Source organism: Perca flavescens, chromosome 2, assembly GCF_004354835.1.
Source record: "Perca flavescens isolate YP-PL-M2 chromosome 2, PFLA_1.0, whole genome shotgun sequence".
Lineage (NCBI taxonomy): Eukaryota > Metazoa > Chordata > Actinopteri > Perciformes > Percidae > Perca > Perca flavescens.
The window spans coordinates 18,749,430-18,766,019 of NC_041332.1; the positions used below are offsets into that span (position 1 = coordinate 18,749,430).

General features: G+C 40.0%; 1 protein-coding gene across 1 annotated transcript in view; it reads left to right on the top strand.

Moving 5' to 3' along the window:
* LOC114571256 (E3 ubiquitin-protein ligase SMURF2) overlaps positions 1-16,590 on the top strand; it is a 61,256-nt gene that overhangs the window by 31,399 nt on the left and 13,267 nt on the right. The window contains exons 4-10 of the mRNA XM_028602130.1: positions 3,672-3,805; positions 6,497-6,562; positions 7,618-7,702; positions 9,599-9,682; positions 11,565-11,776; positions 13,922-14,006; positions 15,297-15,455. Of these exons, the coding sequence (XP_028457931.1) occupies positions 3,672-3,805; positions 6,497-6,562; positions 7,618-7,702; positions 9,599-9,682; positions 11,565-11,776; positions 13,922-14,006; positions 15,297-15,455 (825 nt within the window). The remainder of the gene's footprint in view (positions 1-3,671; positions 3,806-6,496; positions 6,563-7,617; positions 7,703-9,598; positions 9,683-11,564; positions 11,777-13,921; positions 14,007-15,296; positions 15,456-16,590) is intronic.

The following is a 16,590-nucleotide window of genomic DNA, read 5'->3' on the forward strand; positions in this document are numbered from 1 at the left end:
GTGATGTCATTGCTTAAATATTCACAGTTTTCCATTATGAGAGACAGGAAAAGTCTGTGGAAGCATATGTCCAAAAGTGGAAGAAGAGAAGTGAAATGGGGTGGTCGGTTCGATGTAACAGCAAGGAACAAGGGAATCGAGAAAGAATGCTTTGGCAACTCAATTTATATAAATAAGATCAAGGTACTTGATATAGACAAGCCAGAGCTGTAGAATCTGCACTCTGATTTATTTTTGTCTTTTATAGATGTTAACAACTGAAGGCTGTCCAACATTAATATGAGATATATATCCAGTCTGGAAAGAAATCTTATTTTTCATTTCCCAGTGTAATGCACAGTATGTTCCCTGGCAAGAAAAAGTTTGGGAAGTCCTGCAGTTCTGGATTTAGTATGTCCTGGAAAGCTAATCTATATTTGACCCAAAAAGAGAAAATTCTTCTGTTGTCTGTAGAATTAGGTGTGTGTGTGTGTGTGTGTGTGTGTGTGTGTGTGTGTGTGTGTCAAATTGCTTACATTATTAATTTTTAATTAATGTTATCTATGTTATAACATTATCTGGAAATAGATTACTTTAATTGCTCTTATTACATTTGACATAATATTCAGGGGTATTTTTTTTACATATATATTTAAGTTGGACATCTTTCTATTATTTTGAACATGCTGGCATAATATTTTTGCTGTCGTCTTGCAGTTATTGTGTCATCACTTGCAAAAAACGAAGAACTTTATAAAATACTTTTCTTAGATAAACAATGCCTAGAAATGTTTTGACAGAATTGAGGATAAGAGATTCAAATAATGTTGATGAACTTGAAAAGGAAAGGGAGACACTTTTCTTCAAGGCAACACAGCCACATAAAAAAAGACAGTGAGTCACAGTTCAGACTGTAGTTGTGTATGTACAGTATGTATGTAATATTGTGTACATACTTTAGTTACCTCCGCCAAGGAGGTCATGTTTTTCGGTTAACATTGAAAGATAGGGTGTTTGTGCTGCATTCATGTGGTGTCGGAATAATCTGAAAAATTTGTTCCTGACTGGGAAGATTCTAAAAAAAAAAGACCTTGGGAGAGGTCTGTGCTCTCAGAGTGCCCTTCTAGTTCTATCCGTTTTGTCCACTTAATAATCAACCTTGTCCCTATTTTCACCAGTTGCTGAGTAACGGACATTAACATCCCATGGTCTCATGAATGTAGCATACCTGTAGCAAGCTCCTTCGTCTTAACTAGCGGTAAAAAAAAAAACCGTTGAAGAGGAGCTCCGTGCTACAGAGCGGCGATTGCTAGTTGTTTAAGCCGCTACAGACCTCCGTCACAGCTCGGTCGTATCAGCATTTAGTAGATGTGTTGAGCCCCAACAGAGTTCCTCAACACCGCCTCTGGTGCTCCGCGTGGTGCTCCGCGTGGTGCTCCGTCAGGTCAGGCTTTAGTTGGGGGTTCAGTTATCCGAGAATAGGTGACTCTCAGCCGGGGACATAGCACCGCGAGCTGCCGGTCATTTCGGCGGAGATTGCGGATAAGTAAGTAATGAAACGACTAGTAAAGAGAAGAACTAATGTTAGTCTCTGTCGCTGCCATGTTGTTTGTGTATCTCTATGGCAAACGCGCGGGGCGAGGGCTGAGCCCGTTCGTAACTGTGGGAGCCCAGAGGGGAGCGTTGGCGGATGTTAAAGAGAAACCCGATTTTCATTTAAACAAATCGACGTTAGCTACACATTCGAGTTAATCGCGTTTTATCGCCCAGCCCTAGTTGATAGTGTTGCAATAATTTCCTCAGTACCTACAAAGTCATGTCAGAGGACAAGGTTTGACAAAACACTGTTTTTGACACAGTTATTGTGAGTGAAGATATAACATGTTGTACCTCTTGTCTTATCTTTAAATCTAATTGTCATTGTCTCAGCGGCTATTTCAGTTCTCTTTTTTTGCTTATAGGTCCCATGACATGCTGCTTTTTGGATGCTTTTATATAGTCCTTAGTGGTCCCCTAATATTGTATCTGACGTCTCTTTCCCGAAATTCAGCCTTGGTGCAGAATTACAGCGACTAGAGCCAGTCCCATAATGAGTTTTCCTTAGTATGTGCCATTTCTGTGTCTGTAGCTTTAAATGCTATTGAAAGGGAGGGGGGGGGCAAGGTAAAGGGTGGCCTTGACCAACTGCCTCTTTGCTTGCATGATGTCTCTCTCTCATGGGTGGGCCAAATTCTCTGGGCGGGCAAAGCAGAGAAAGGGGAGGTAACCTTTCTCCTTATGACCTCATAAGGAGCAAGCTTCCAGATCGGCCCATCTGAGCTTTCATTTTCTCAAAGGCAGAGCAGGATACCAGGACTCAGTTTACACCTATCGCCATTTCTAGCCACTGGGGGACCATAGGCAGGCTGGGGGAACTCACATTAATGTTAAAAAATAAAGTGAAATTTTCATGCCATGGGACCTTTTTTAGAGATGCTTTGCACAACACACCTCTGCATCACATTGATCTGTTAGTCTCACAACCACACTCTCTGAAGGGAAGAGCATTCATTTAGAACACTTATGTGTTTAGAGAGGATATTTGAGTTGCACCACAGCACACAAAATGCAGGGAATCAAATTGAAATTTAACAGTACAGTGCCCAATGAGCTTCGATCAAAGTGAACAACAGCACTTCTTTAATTAGAAACACAAAACAAAGCTGTTTTGTTTGAATTCTTATAACCTCTTTGAGTAAGAAAGTCTTCCAAGTTGTGTGTATACTGTGTGTTCTTTCATCCATTTGTCATCTCATAGTGGTAAATGGCTAGAAGATGAGATCATAATCAACATGTGCAACAAAGCACAGGCCTAGACACATTCGCATCTGCTAAAGAAAAGAACTGCCAAGATGCTAACCTCTGCTACTGCATCCTGATCAGATTTTCAGATAGCAACTGGAGACTGAATCACTGGACACATAAAAAGATCCACAACCCACAAATGTAATTTGGCTTTCATACCCAATCTATATGTTTTGATGTGTTTAGTAGGTAAATCCCACTTTTTGCTAGTGATGCACTGCATAATATATAGATTGGCATCAATGATGGCTGCTAGGCTGTAATAGTGTGTGTGGCTGTGTGTCTGTGAGCTGTCTGGTTGTCAGACAGTGGTGAAGCACATTTCGGGGACTTCCTCTGTTCTTCAAACCATGACTAGACTGACCTCAGCTACACTAAATCTGCACAAACACATAAGCACGTACACACAAGGTACTTTAAAATCAGCTAATCGGCCTCATTACAAAAGTCTAAAAACAGTCTGAAAGTCTAAACCGCAAACATGGTGTGGATTGTTTTCTTGCTGTCACGGAAAAGTAGTTGGAGGAGATGCAAAATACAAGTTTCAGTGTATTTCTCTGTGTGTGCCGTAGCTTGTGATTTTATTTAATTTCCATCTTTCATACCCTGAGGGTTGATGAAAACCTACTTTGTTCTTTGAGCTTTGAATAAATTTATTTACTTTGCAAGTACTTTTGTAAATGCATTTTGTTGTACTTTAATGTCGTGATATAGGTCTTAAATTTCATTCATAAAGGTCTTAAAAAGTCTTACATTTTACTTGGTGAAACCTGCAGAAACCCTGTATACATTTTGTCAAGATTGCAAACTACTCCTCTTTTCTGTCTTATTGACCTGTTTTCTTGCAGATACATTGGAAAGGCAGACTCAATCACCATCAGTGTATGGAACCACAAGAAGATCCACAAAAAGCAGGGTGCAGGTTTCCTGGGCTGTGTCCGCCTCCTGTCCAACGCCATCAACAGACTCAAAGACACTGGCTGTAAGTACCTGTTTGTGTGTGCATAAGTGCATAGTCTGTGTGGTGCTGGAGGTTGGTCTCTTCATGCTCCCTGGCTGTTAACATTTTTTCTCACACATGTATGCACACACTTCCTGCACTCAGCACTCATAGTCAGACAAATGTGGGGACCAGACTTTCTAGTGTCTCCAACAACAGACAACAATTTCATGTCCGGGAACCTTTCCTGTGCCTTTGTTTTATCTGGCTGCAGCAGTTTGATAGCTAGTTAGCCTGCTGCTACATGTGTAGCTCTTTTAACAATGCCGCTGTCCTATCCCCAGCTTGCAGCCTGCTGCTGCTTTTGTGCCAGCTATTTATTGCCATAAGATTTATGGGCACAATACACAGGCAAATCCTCTAGGCCACACATATCAGAAATATTGCCTGCTGTAGACATCTGGCACCTGGGACTAAATCAATTGCCACAATTAATTTTTACAGCCTTGGAATTTCTGTCAAGGAAACAAATGGCTTTTATTCTTGGAGACAAAGTCTTGCTGATATACTTATTGGCACTGTTTTGCACAATATGCAAAAAGAGGAAGAAGGATGCAGTTTTTGGATAGTTGTGTGTGTGTGTGTGTGTGTGTGTGATAATGCAATTGATTGACCATAAAGTGAATTCCAGGTTGTGGGTAACATATAAAGGAACAGCAATGATTTTGCACAGACACATTCTCAAACGGTTAGTTTCTCGTCTGCATGGCTTCAGACTGCGGCCCCTGTGTTGTACCCTTATTTTCTCTGTGCAGTCCACATGGCCACATGCTCGTTAGCCCTGTCTGCCTGTAGTACGTACTGTCAATTTAACATTCTTTCCACACATTCTCCATCTTTCCAAATCCATATCCCTGCCTTGTCTTAAACAAAAATGTCAGACATGTACCAGAACCACCACACTGAGTTACATTTTTTCCCCTTTTTATATATCCGGCCTTTTCCTTAATTCCATCCATTTCTTCACAGTCACGCCCCACAACCACTATAGGAGTTGTCTTTCTGACTATAATTGTTGTTTGTTGGATTTTTTCATTTTTAATTTTTATCCAAACTGCATAGTTGGATACTTCCATCAGTGTACGTAGTTGTAGTTTGGTTAGCCCAAATGTAACGGCCTTCTACACCAACTACAAAAGGCTAGAAACTTCACATAAGAGTACAGAATATGTTCCAGCAACGTGTTTGTGTGTGTGTTTGTTTGTTGTGTGTGTGTGTGTGTGTGTGTGTGTGTGTGTGTGTGTGTGTGTGTGTGTGTGTGTGTGTGTGTGTGTGTGTGTGTGTGTGTGTGTGTGTGTGTGTGTGTGTGTGTGTGTGTGTGTGTGTGTGTGTGTGTGTGTGTGTGTGTGTGTGTGGTACAGTACAGGCCAAAAGTTTGGACACACCTTCTCATTCAATGCGTTTCCTTTTTATTTTCATGACTATTTACATTGTAGATTCTCACTGAAGGCATCAAAACTATGAATGAACACATGGAATTATGTACTTAACAAAAAAGTGTGAAATAACTGAAAACATGTCTTATATTTTAGATTCTTCAAAGTAGCCACCCTTTGCTTTTTTATTAATAAGGGAAAAACTTCCACTAATTAACCCTGACAAAACACACCTGTGAAGTGAAAACCATTTCACTGGGGGGTGGTGGCACAGTGGATATGACACATGCCTTTGGAGTGGGAGACTCTGGTTCGAATCCCACTGTTTTCAGTTATTTCACACCTTTTTGTTAAGTACATAATTCCATATGTGTTCATTCATAGTTTGAATGAATATATATATATATATATATATATATATATATATATATATATATATATATATATATATATATATATATATATATATATACATATACATATACATACATACATACATACACACACACACACACACACACACACACACACACACACACACACACACATACACACAGCTTCCAGAAACAGACAGTATAGGCTCCAGTGAGGCTCCAGACCAGCCACTTACTGTACAGCCAACATGGCATAAATTATACTTTCTCGTAGCCACAGGAAGTGGACAGGGAGACAGATCATGATCTTTGACAAGACACCGGCGCTCACATTATCCCCCTGTCCTTGTCTTGTGTGCTGCAGACACATAACCTGTGGTCTGACCAGTCTGTGGTCTGACCAAGATGTGCACACACATACAAACATACAGATACTCATACACACGCACACAAAAAAGACTTTACTGGAATTGCCTTGGTTCCTAGAAGTGATATTCAACTGTTTCAATCCTGTACACAGACACACACACACACACACACACACTTGCAAACCAAAAGGAGATCTGGCATGGTTGTCTAGTTTGCTAGAAGTCTGTGTGGCTCTACACTGAGCTCCCCATTCCTTTCAATGGCACTGCATTGATGTTGCAAGGTTGTGGACACAGAAGGCTCCAGCAAAAGAAAACGCGATGTTGTCTGGCAAAAATGTTGACCCTTGCTCAAATTTTGCCACAACACAATGTAAAGTTATCTGGCAATGTCCTGTGTCCCTGTGCAGTTATGTTTTCATTAGCCTAGTTACTTGGTGTGAAATATTGTACAACAAGTTGCTCATCGGCTTAGTACCTGGATGTGTTCATGGTTGTAAATGGGGGCAGATGCTTATTCACTGATTGTGTCTCTCGTTTGGTTTTACTCTGCAGATCAGAGACTGGACCTGAATAAGCTGGGCCCCAATGACAATGATACTGTGAGAGGACAAATAGTTGGTAAGAAACACAAAAGTGTACACACACCATTTTGGTTGCATACTGTACGTCCCAATAGAAAAAAGTTATCATTCTTATGGGTAAGGAAGTCAAGCCAAAGATGTATATGTGCAAAGTCTTATGTCAGTCTATATTACATACTCCTGATGCTCTAGTCTACATCCAGTGCGCCATTACTCTGTATAAAAAAAAAAAAAGTTCAGATGGACACTTTTGGTCAAATCCCAGAGTTTTTTTCCACTCTACATTTATTGTCTGAAAACACTAAACCAATTAACAGCTGGAAGACATTGTTGGAACTACTCCCTTGCAGATTACTTGATAAACACAAATTGACCCAGACTGAATCCACTGTCTCAATACTCAATGACTCAGTTCATTACCTAATAGGGCTGGGCGATATGGAGAAAATTAGATATCACGATATTCTTGACCATATACCTTGATATTGATATTGCGGCGATATGCTAGAGCTCACAATTGGTGCTTTAACAAAATATCTTCACAATTAGATTTTATATAAATAATCATCAGTAATGTGGACATAATGTCTAAGTGGGGAAAAGGCAAATTATAGAACAGCTAGAACAGGCTGGTAAGTTCAGAAAAGTACATCACTTTACTGTAACGCAGCCTTTCAAACCAGTAAAAGACAACACTTGTGTCACATCACGATATTACGATATCCAAAATCTAAGACGATATCTAGTCTCACATCACAATATCAATCTAATATCAATATATTGCCCAGTCCTATTACCTAACCACCAAACCAGATGGGAATTTTTGTATTAAAAATCAGAGAAATATATTTATCTGTTACCTACCAACAAAGTCTTTAATTTCTTATTCTTTCTTATTTTACTTTCTATTGAATTAATGTCAGAGGAGAAAAGGAAATAGAAAGATGAAAATGTATAAAAAGCATTAGTGGAACTTGAATCCACATACCAAAGAGACTGATGAATATACTCAAAGTCATTATATGAGCTGCACTATATGGGTAAGAAAATGTAATTGATCTACCGTCTACCTTGTCTTTGATAACTGTGTAGTAAGTCTTCAGTCCAGAGATCGCATTGGGACAGGAGGGCCAGTGGTGGACTGCAGTCGCCTGTTCGACAATGACTTACCTGATGGGTCAGTATTATCACAGGTTTTCCTATTAGTCCACACAGTACTTGTCACAGTACTGTCAGAGACAAATTTATATTGGTGAAGTAATCTATAGTTTGGAGGTGTGTATTGGGGCAGGGGTTAGTTTCTCTGTGATTGTGTGTATATTTAAAAAGTGAGGTACAAACCCCAATTAGATCAACTAAAGCGGTTGTAAACTGGGACTGTGATGTTCCTTTTAGATAAACCTCCTTCAGCCATAATGCACTATCTATTAAAGGTAGTGCATTATGGAACACAGTACCCACAATTATAAGGGAATGTCTCACTCTGGCCACCCTTTTTAAGAGCCAAGTAAAGGTGTGGCTTAGAGCTAACCAAACGCGTAACCACCTCTAACTGTATGTTGTACCGTATTAGCCCAGTAGAGCATACTAATGATTTGTGTCTCCGTTTAAACACTTACTAATGAATTGTCCTGTTTTCTTTTTTGTTTCTTCCCGTTTCTCGTTGTTTTATTGCAAATGTTACTACTGTATATCTTTTGTCCTTTTTATTGTAACTTTAACTTGCTTAATGGACTGCAGATGGAAATTAGCCCTTGGGCTACAATCTGGCATTTTTTATGTGTACATGTTTATCAAATGTGCATTGTCCTGAAAAAAAATAAATACAAATTTCAATGAAGTTGGGATGTTGTGAAACCTAAACCAAATACAATGATTTGCAAATCATTTTCAACCTATATTCAATTGAATACAATACAAAGACAACATATTAATGCTTTTTTGATGTTGCAAATGGACACTAACGCACCCCCATACCATCACAGATGCTGGCTTTTGATCTTTGTGCTGATAACAATCTGGATGGTCCTTTTCCTTTTAGGTCCTAAAGACATGAAGTCCATGATTTCCAAAAACGATTTGAAATGTGGACTCGTCAGACCACAGCACACTTTTCCACTTTGCGTCAGTCCATTTCAGATGAGCTCGGGAGCAGAGAAGCCAGCGTCGTTTCTGGGTGTTGTTGATATATGGCTTTTGCTTTGCATGGTAGAGTTTTAACTTGCACTTGTAGCAACGAACTGTGTTAACTGACAATGGTTTTCCGAATTATTCCTCAGCCCACGTGGTAATATCCTTTTACATAATGACGTTTTTTTTTTTTAGTTCATGGGCACTCAATGTTGGTTTTCAGCCTTGCCGCTTAAGTGCAGAGATTTCTCCAGATTCTCTGAATCTTTGGATGATATAATGGATTATAGATGATGAAATCCCTAAATTCCTTCCAATTGTACGTTGAGAAACGTTCTTAAACTATTGGACTATTTGCAAGCGCAGTTGTTCACAAAGTGGTGAACCTTGCCCCATCCTTGCTTGTGAACGACTGAGCCTTTTGGGGATGCTCCATTTTTTTACCCAATCATGACACTCACCTGATTCCAGTTAACCTGTTCACCTGTGGAATGTCTTTGTAGTGTCTTCAATTGAATATAGGTTGAAAAGGATTTGCAAAGCATTTTATTCTGTTTTTATTTACATTTTATACAAAATCCCAACTTCATTGGAATTGGGGTTTGTATATTTAACCTCTGTTAACGGTAGTTGTGAATATTACTATCCTATGAGGCTTTTCTCTGGTTTGTAGGGAGAAAATATCTATCTAATGCATCTCAATTTTTCCCTGTGCACTCATTGATGCGTTTTAAAAAGTAATACAGAAGGTTCAGCTGTATGCACATTGCTGATTCTACTTTTTTGTGCTACTTATAACATAAGGGTTACATTGTTTACAATGCTGTTAGATGTTCTTAGTAGTGTCAAACGTGGACAAAAGTGTCTTTTTCATTTTTGATATTGCTTTACAACAAGTATGATGCTTTTTCTCACTTGTTTCTCTTAATCTCTCATGAAACAGCTGGGAAGAGAGGAGGACAGCCTCTGGAAGGATACAGTACCTGAACCACATCACACGTACCACGCAGTGGGAGAGACCGACTAGGTACATCTGCACACATTGTGCACATCCTCAACTAAGCCTTCAAATAATGTAGAATATTACAAAAGGAGAGTCATGTTAAAATGGGAGCTTTCCCATGGCTCAAATCCTATTATCCCGGACCCCTTTATTGCCTACATATGTATAGCAGTCATCTTGATGTAACGCACAACAAACTTGACCTTTTACAACAAAGCATCGGGGGAGGAGGTCTATTTAAGTGGTTTTACTTTTCCCCACTTCCCTTTCCAGAACAAAAAACTTCCACTTAGCCTAACTCACAACACAACAATAACAGTCTGTCAGTAATGAGTGAATTGCTGTCAATTTCCTGATACCCCACCGCAACACACACTCATACACAAACACACATAAACCTAAATAAACTAGCCAGTTGGGCAGCCAGGTTTTACTTGGCCCCTGTTCCTGCATGAACAACGTCGCCTTCCTACTTGGCCCATATTAGTGGAGCCGTGAGGGGAGTAAGCAAACAAATAACACCACCACCCCCACCTCCTTACCCACTCTTACTACACATCTCTAATGGCCCACAGGGAGCCTAGTAGAACGAGGTAGGACAGACAGAAATGGTGAAGAAAGGGTTAAGTGAGGAAGAAATTACAGAGAATAAGTAGCAAAGAGGAAGAATAACTGTTAAAGGTTCAGTTGATAACTTTCATGAAAAAAAAATAAGGTTTTGTCATATTACTGAAACTGTCCCTATATCCTGACCGTAGTATATGCAATGGATAATCTGTGAAAAAGTCACATTTAAGGCAAATCTTGTTTTATATTTGATCAGCGCTGTGTAGTTTGACGGTTTGATCGCAGTTTACAAGCAGTGATTGACACTGGGATAGAGACTCGTCTGCTCTAATTGGTTGTTTCCTTCGGATGCAGTGGAATCTGCATTTGCCATTAGGAGTACCAGGAGGAGGCAGAATGAGCCTGACTTTTTCACAGATTATATCACAGATATAGTGACCGTTTAATCAAAATGACAAAGTATTTTTATAAAACTTACCAACTGCAGCTTTAAGAGAGGAAGTATAGAAAAATATATTTTTTTCCTGTCTTGAATATGCAACAGCAGGTGCATCAAATACCATGTCAAATGTTAAGCCAATTAGGTTTATTTATTTATCAGTCCTTCCAGAAAAATGAGTTTTTTTGTGATTGCTGCGTGCGTGCAAAAATCCTTGATTATGCAGCACGTTTTCTTAAAAAATGCGATGGAATATGCGGATATTTATGTCTGCTTATCAGACATGTGTTCGTAAGTCCTGCTGTTAAGTAGCACACAAACGCACTACTTGTTAGAATTTTGTTTTCTTTTATGCAATCCATCATTCTTCATATCCCTTTAATCTAAACCATGAATTCATTTTTCTTCTTGAGGAATGAGGACACAATCTGTTTTGCAATAATTGCACTATACTTCTGTGTATGTCTAGACATCACAAGAACACATAAACTGGCTACACCTAAGATTTAACCCATAGCACACCTATACCACACAGTGACACACTTCTTTGCACTCTTCTCACCCAGGTTCTTGCAAGCAGAGGAAAACATGGTGCACAGTTGCATACACTCACCAAAACTGAAAGTTGCTCACTCATTTAACACACTCAACCATGCTTGTAACTCTTAGGAATGAAAACAAACACCTGTATTGTTATTTAGTATCTGTATTCATCCAGTTCACAGCAAAAAAGTTGGTATAATTTTGGTAAAATGCTTTTCAAAATTGTTTTTTTTTCTTATTAGTTGTAACATATGTATGATATATATATATAAACATGTATTTAGAAATTTTAACTTGAAAATAGATTAAGATTACATTGCATAAACATAACCACACACACCCTGTACTCTTTCCCAGGCCAGCGTCGGAGTACTCCAGCCCATCAGGGCGTCCGCTGAGCTGTGTGGTGGACGAGAACACGCCAGTGATGACACCTGTTAATGGGGCCGAGGCCAGCTGCCCGCCGGGCGAACCGCGGATCCAGGAGAGACGGGTTCGATCGCAGCGGCATCGTAACTACATGAGTCGAACTCACCTGCATACACCGCCTGACCTGCCTGAGGGTTATGGTGAGAGACACAGCAGACAGACAGACAGACAGACAGACAGACCTGCACGCGCACATACATACATACACACACACACACACACACACACACACACACACACACACACACACACATACACACACACACACACACATACATGCACACATACACACACATACATGCACACATACACACACATACATACACACACACACACACAAACATACATACATACACACACATACACATACATACACACATACACACACATATACACACACACACACACACACACATACACACACATATACACACACACACACAGGTGTTTCCTCTAGTTTGACTGTTTAGCCTGACCTGGAAATCACCTGACTGACCCCAGTCTGATGTTTAAACAAATGCTGGTTACATTTGAGAGAGCTCAGCTTGTCACTAGTGTTTTCATTTAATTTGTTCTTGCAAAAATTGCCAGTACATTATCAGTGTTGATCTTTACATGTTATTATAAGATGTACTACAGTGCAAAGGTCCTTCCTGCTGGTTGTCAAGGTGTCTAGTCAGGGAAAAGTTTACACCTGGGACACCAAGTGAACGCTTTTAACTAGCTGCTACATTAGTCAGCTGTAGTCCTCGTGAATTGTAAAATTACCTGTCTCACTGATATCAAAATGGCAAGTTGAGGTGAAGTCCCAGCCCTAACCCACAAAAATACAAGTTCAAAGACATGGGGAGCTTCTCCTTTGGCAGCATCTTCTTTGTAGCCTGGAGGCAGTGATACATTAAAAATGTATTCTTTTAAAGATGAGAATAAAGTGTAAAGGCTCTTTTTATCCTTGTCTCTCTCTGTCTGTCTCACGGTCTGTCCTTGAGCTCACTCACACTTTCTCTACTAACCCTCCTACTCCCCTCTCCCCCCTTCCCACAGCACCACATCATCTCCTCTCCTCTCCCAGAGAATGTTTTGGCTTTGCAGACTTATATTCCCACAACAAAGAGAGGGAGGGCAAGCAGGGTATTCATAGCTCTGTGTTTGCTCAGAGAAAGTACATTAGGTTATTTTAATTCTTAAGCTGGCCTTACTAATGGCAAATAAACACATTGGGAAAATATTGCAGGAGCTACAGAAGTACATTTTCCAACATTGGATATCTTTTTCAGAAAAACATGTACTTTTCACAGTCATCCACAGTGCACCCCTCAATACCCACAGTCTGTAAAATAAATTATTATTTTAAGTGTGGTGCTGTATGCCAGTGATTTTAGAATGGCACTGTTGGACCTGTGCCCCCTTTGAAATGTCCGGCTGTGTCCACTGAGGCTGGACAAGGTCGGACAAAGTGAGTCACTGATGTCCAACAGCTAGTGAGCTTTCTTCCTCCGCTGAACCCTCTGAACCTGTGGCTGGGTGTGGTGAGGGAGCGTGAGAGAAAGAGAGGGAGTGTGTGAGGGGGAAAAAGAGCGGGAGAGGTGGGTAGGAAATGAGTTGTGCCAGTAGGAAGTTTGGGTGGGGTGTAGTGATGGATTAGCTGGTGCATATTCACACATGGACACCACGCTGGTGCAGCACACACATTGTGTGCCAACATTCATACACTCACTCTCCATTCATCCATGAGCTGGATGGAACAAGATATCCAACAAGCCAATGATAAACTATCTACTGATTTCTTTTAGATTTTTTAACAGAATATTATTTTGGTGGGTTTGGAATTAGTGGGAGCGTTTTCCTTTCCATTTCCTATGGTTTTGGAGATTAATGGGAAGGGATTACTTTCAGAGCACACGCACCAACCTTTAAGAGAAAACAAGGCAACCAGGTTGCATCAAAGAACTCTGTGCAAGGAAAAACACTCATGGAAGTCTTTGATAAATTTCCCTCACATTTCACATATTCCCCCATCCTCTTGGGATAGGCCTACTGGAGAGGAACTAAGTGATTACATTGGCGGCGGCACACACCTTAAACTCTTGTCCCTGCAATTTACCTATCACATCAATTATAAACAAATATAAGTTCCCCTTCTCAAAATTATACAAACTCACTGTCCATGCTTGTACCCACCAAGACTAGACTACAGAACAACAGCAACCGTTCGAAGCTTGTTTTAGTGATGTTTTTGCCTTTTTATGACATATTAATTCTAATTAATTGTCTCTCTGTTTTAGAGCAAAGAACAACTCAGCAGGGTCAAGTCTACTTCCTCCACACACAGACTGGAGTCAGCACCTGGCATGACCCCCGGGTGCCCAGGTAACTCCTTTGTTTTCCAGTTTTTCCATCTTTATTGTCCAGATTTGTATGCGATTTGTAACGTTTCAAAAAACGTTTCTTTTGATAAATGTTATAACTAGCTATTAATATTAGCATAATTATCTCAACAACACATAATGTATTTAAAGCACATGATATATGCATTGTTGTGCTGACAGCCTGTATTGTTTTAATCCTAATATAAAACCTGACATATATGCCCAAAACTGATGGGACCAAACTGGACTTGACTGGGCTGGATCAGACCTAATTTCTCACTTAATTGCTCAGGGTTGTTTTAAAAGAACTTATTAGTCATATTTCAGGCTCAATTCCGGGTCAGCCAAACTAATGACCTCTGAGTCCGATGTGGAATTTGAATACAAATTTTGGACAGATGTTAAGTTGAACACACCAAAGGCTAGTGGTTCTGCATTCAATCAAACTTTCACCAACTCTCAATAGCCCACTAGTTAATTCACCAGAGACTTCAGGCACTGCTATTGCGTTACATTTTTGGCCATTTTTCGGTCTAGCTGTAGCTCAGCGATGAAGCCAATGAATTTAACATCCAACTCAACAACAGCAACCTCTGGGTTTGGTCATTTTGGACGGAGCTTCTAAAATGACCCAGCATGTTGTGATGAGTGCAGCAAAGCATGTGCCTTGTCCCTGACTGATGTGTCCTCACTTCACATCAAGGACAGAGTACTCACATACACATGGGCACAAGTTGTCTTTTGGCTATAGCCCAGACCAGGGCTGTCAGGATGTCTGTGTACAGGAGAGAAGAAGAATCAAGAAATCAGAGCAAATACTTTATCAGAAGCATAATGGCAATGTTAATGTTGTTGATGCTCTAATATCTCCATTCTATTGGGCTGATTGAGTCCTGCTAACCTGCTGTAAAGGAAAAGTCGATGAACTAGTTCAGATGAATGTTAACGCCAACCCATATTTTATCACTTATACCAGGTTTTATCACTACATTTGTTATTGAAAGGATAACATTTAGATATAATCATTAAATTATTCTTCATTAAAAATAAAAGATGTATCGAAAAGGTGTTCAGTGTTATTGTAATTGTGTGTTAAATTGCCTACTTACTACTGCTACTCACCAATGAACTGTAGAAAAGCAGCTAACAATGCATGCAACAGTTGTAAAAATGTAAAACCACAGCAGGACAGTGCCTCTTGTTCAGTTTTGCACTTCAGTAAAATCTGAACTCTACAAAGAACAACAACTTTAAGCAACTCTAATGGCTTTTTCTAATTTTCTTTGTTCAGGGACCTAAGCAATGTGAACTGTGAGGAGCTGGGCCCGCTGCCACCAGGCTGGGAGATCAGAAACACAGCCACAGGTCGCGTCTACTTTGTCGACCACAACAATCGAACAACACAGTTCACAGACCCGCGACTATCTGCTAACCTGCATCTAGTACTCAAGTAAGTGTATAAATCATTGATGCATTTAAGCCCTAAGGACAGGACATTCAGTGAGACTGCCTTGGCTGTGGTTTAGATTTCTGTGTGTCATTTAAAGTTTAGCTTTTTTCTAGAATTTGTATCTTTTTTCAAAATCAAAGCAAAAGTGTACAACTCTTCCAAAACAGAAATGGCCAAATATGATGCTGCATGCAAATCTGTATATTTACTGCTGTGTTGTTAACAGTCCCTCTACCCTGAGTACTTAATCTAGTGGAGACAAAAACAGAGATCAACAATAGTTAACAACCAAGGTATTCAGACTTTTAAGCCATTTAAAATACCACATACCGTCTGACAAACTCAGCCAGCAAATTGTTGCATTTATTTGTCAGAGGAGTTGACTGTGAGATGCAAATTAACTAGAAAAGAAAATCAGGACATAGGTCCTCATAGAAACGCAACAAATAAGCTGATGCTCTAAACCAGACAGTCACATAGCGGTGTTCATGTACATACTATGCCCATGTGATGCATTTTTAGACATAAAGGCTTTAAAACAAGTCCTGAACCACAACTGTACTGTCGGTCCTGGTTTTATATTCTGTTAACAAGATTGTTAGCAGCTTAGTGTTTTTTTTTTTTTTTTTTTTAAAGATTATTTTTTTCGGTCATTTTAGGCCTTTATTTCCATAGGACAGATAAAGACATGAAAGGGGAGAGAGAGGGGAAATGACATGCAGCAAAGGGCCGCAGGTCGGAGTCGAACCCGCGGCCGCCGCGTCGAGGAGCAAACCTCCATATATGTGCGCCCGCTCCACCAACTGAACCAACCCGGCCACAGCAGCTTAGTGTTTTTTAAATGTAGCTTCACACTCACACTATCTGTCCTGGGAATGGACATGATGACTCCTGTCTGGGGGCGCTGGAATAACCTGAAGAGAGGGGAAAAGCTGTTTAGGAACCTGTGATACACACTGCAGTCATAAATCCATTAGCAATGAATATATCAGCTAGATTATCACTGATGACTGTTGGTTTCATTCATCTCACCTTATATTTTTGTCTTCTCTTTTTGTCCTTCCCCCTATCCTTTGCCTGTCTCATGTCTTTGTTACTGGTCTTTCCCCATTCTCCTCTATCTGTCTTTCTCATT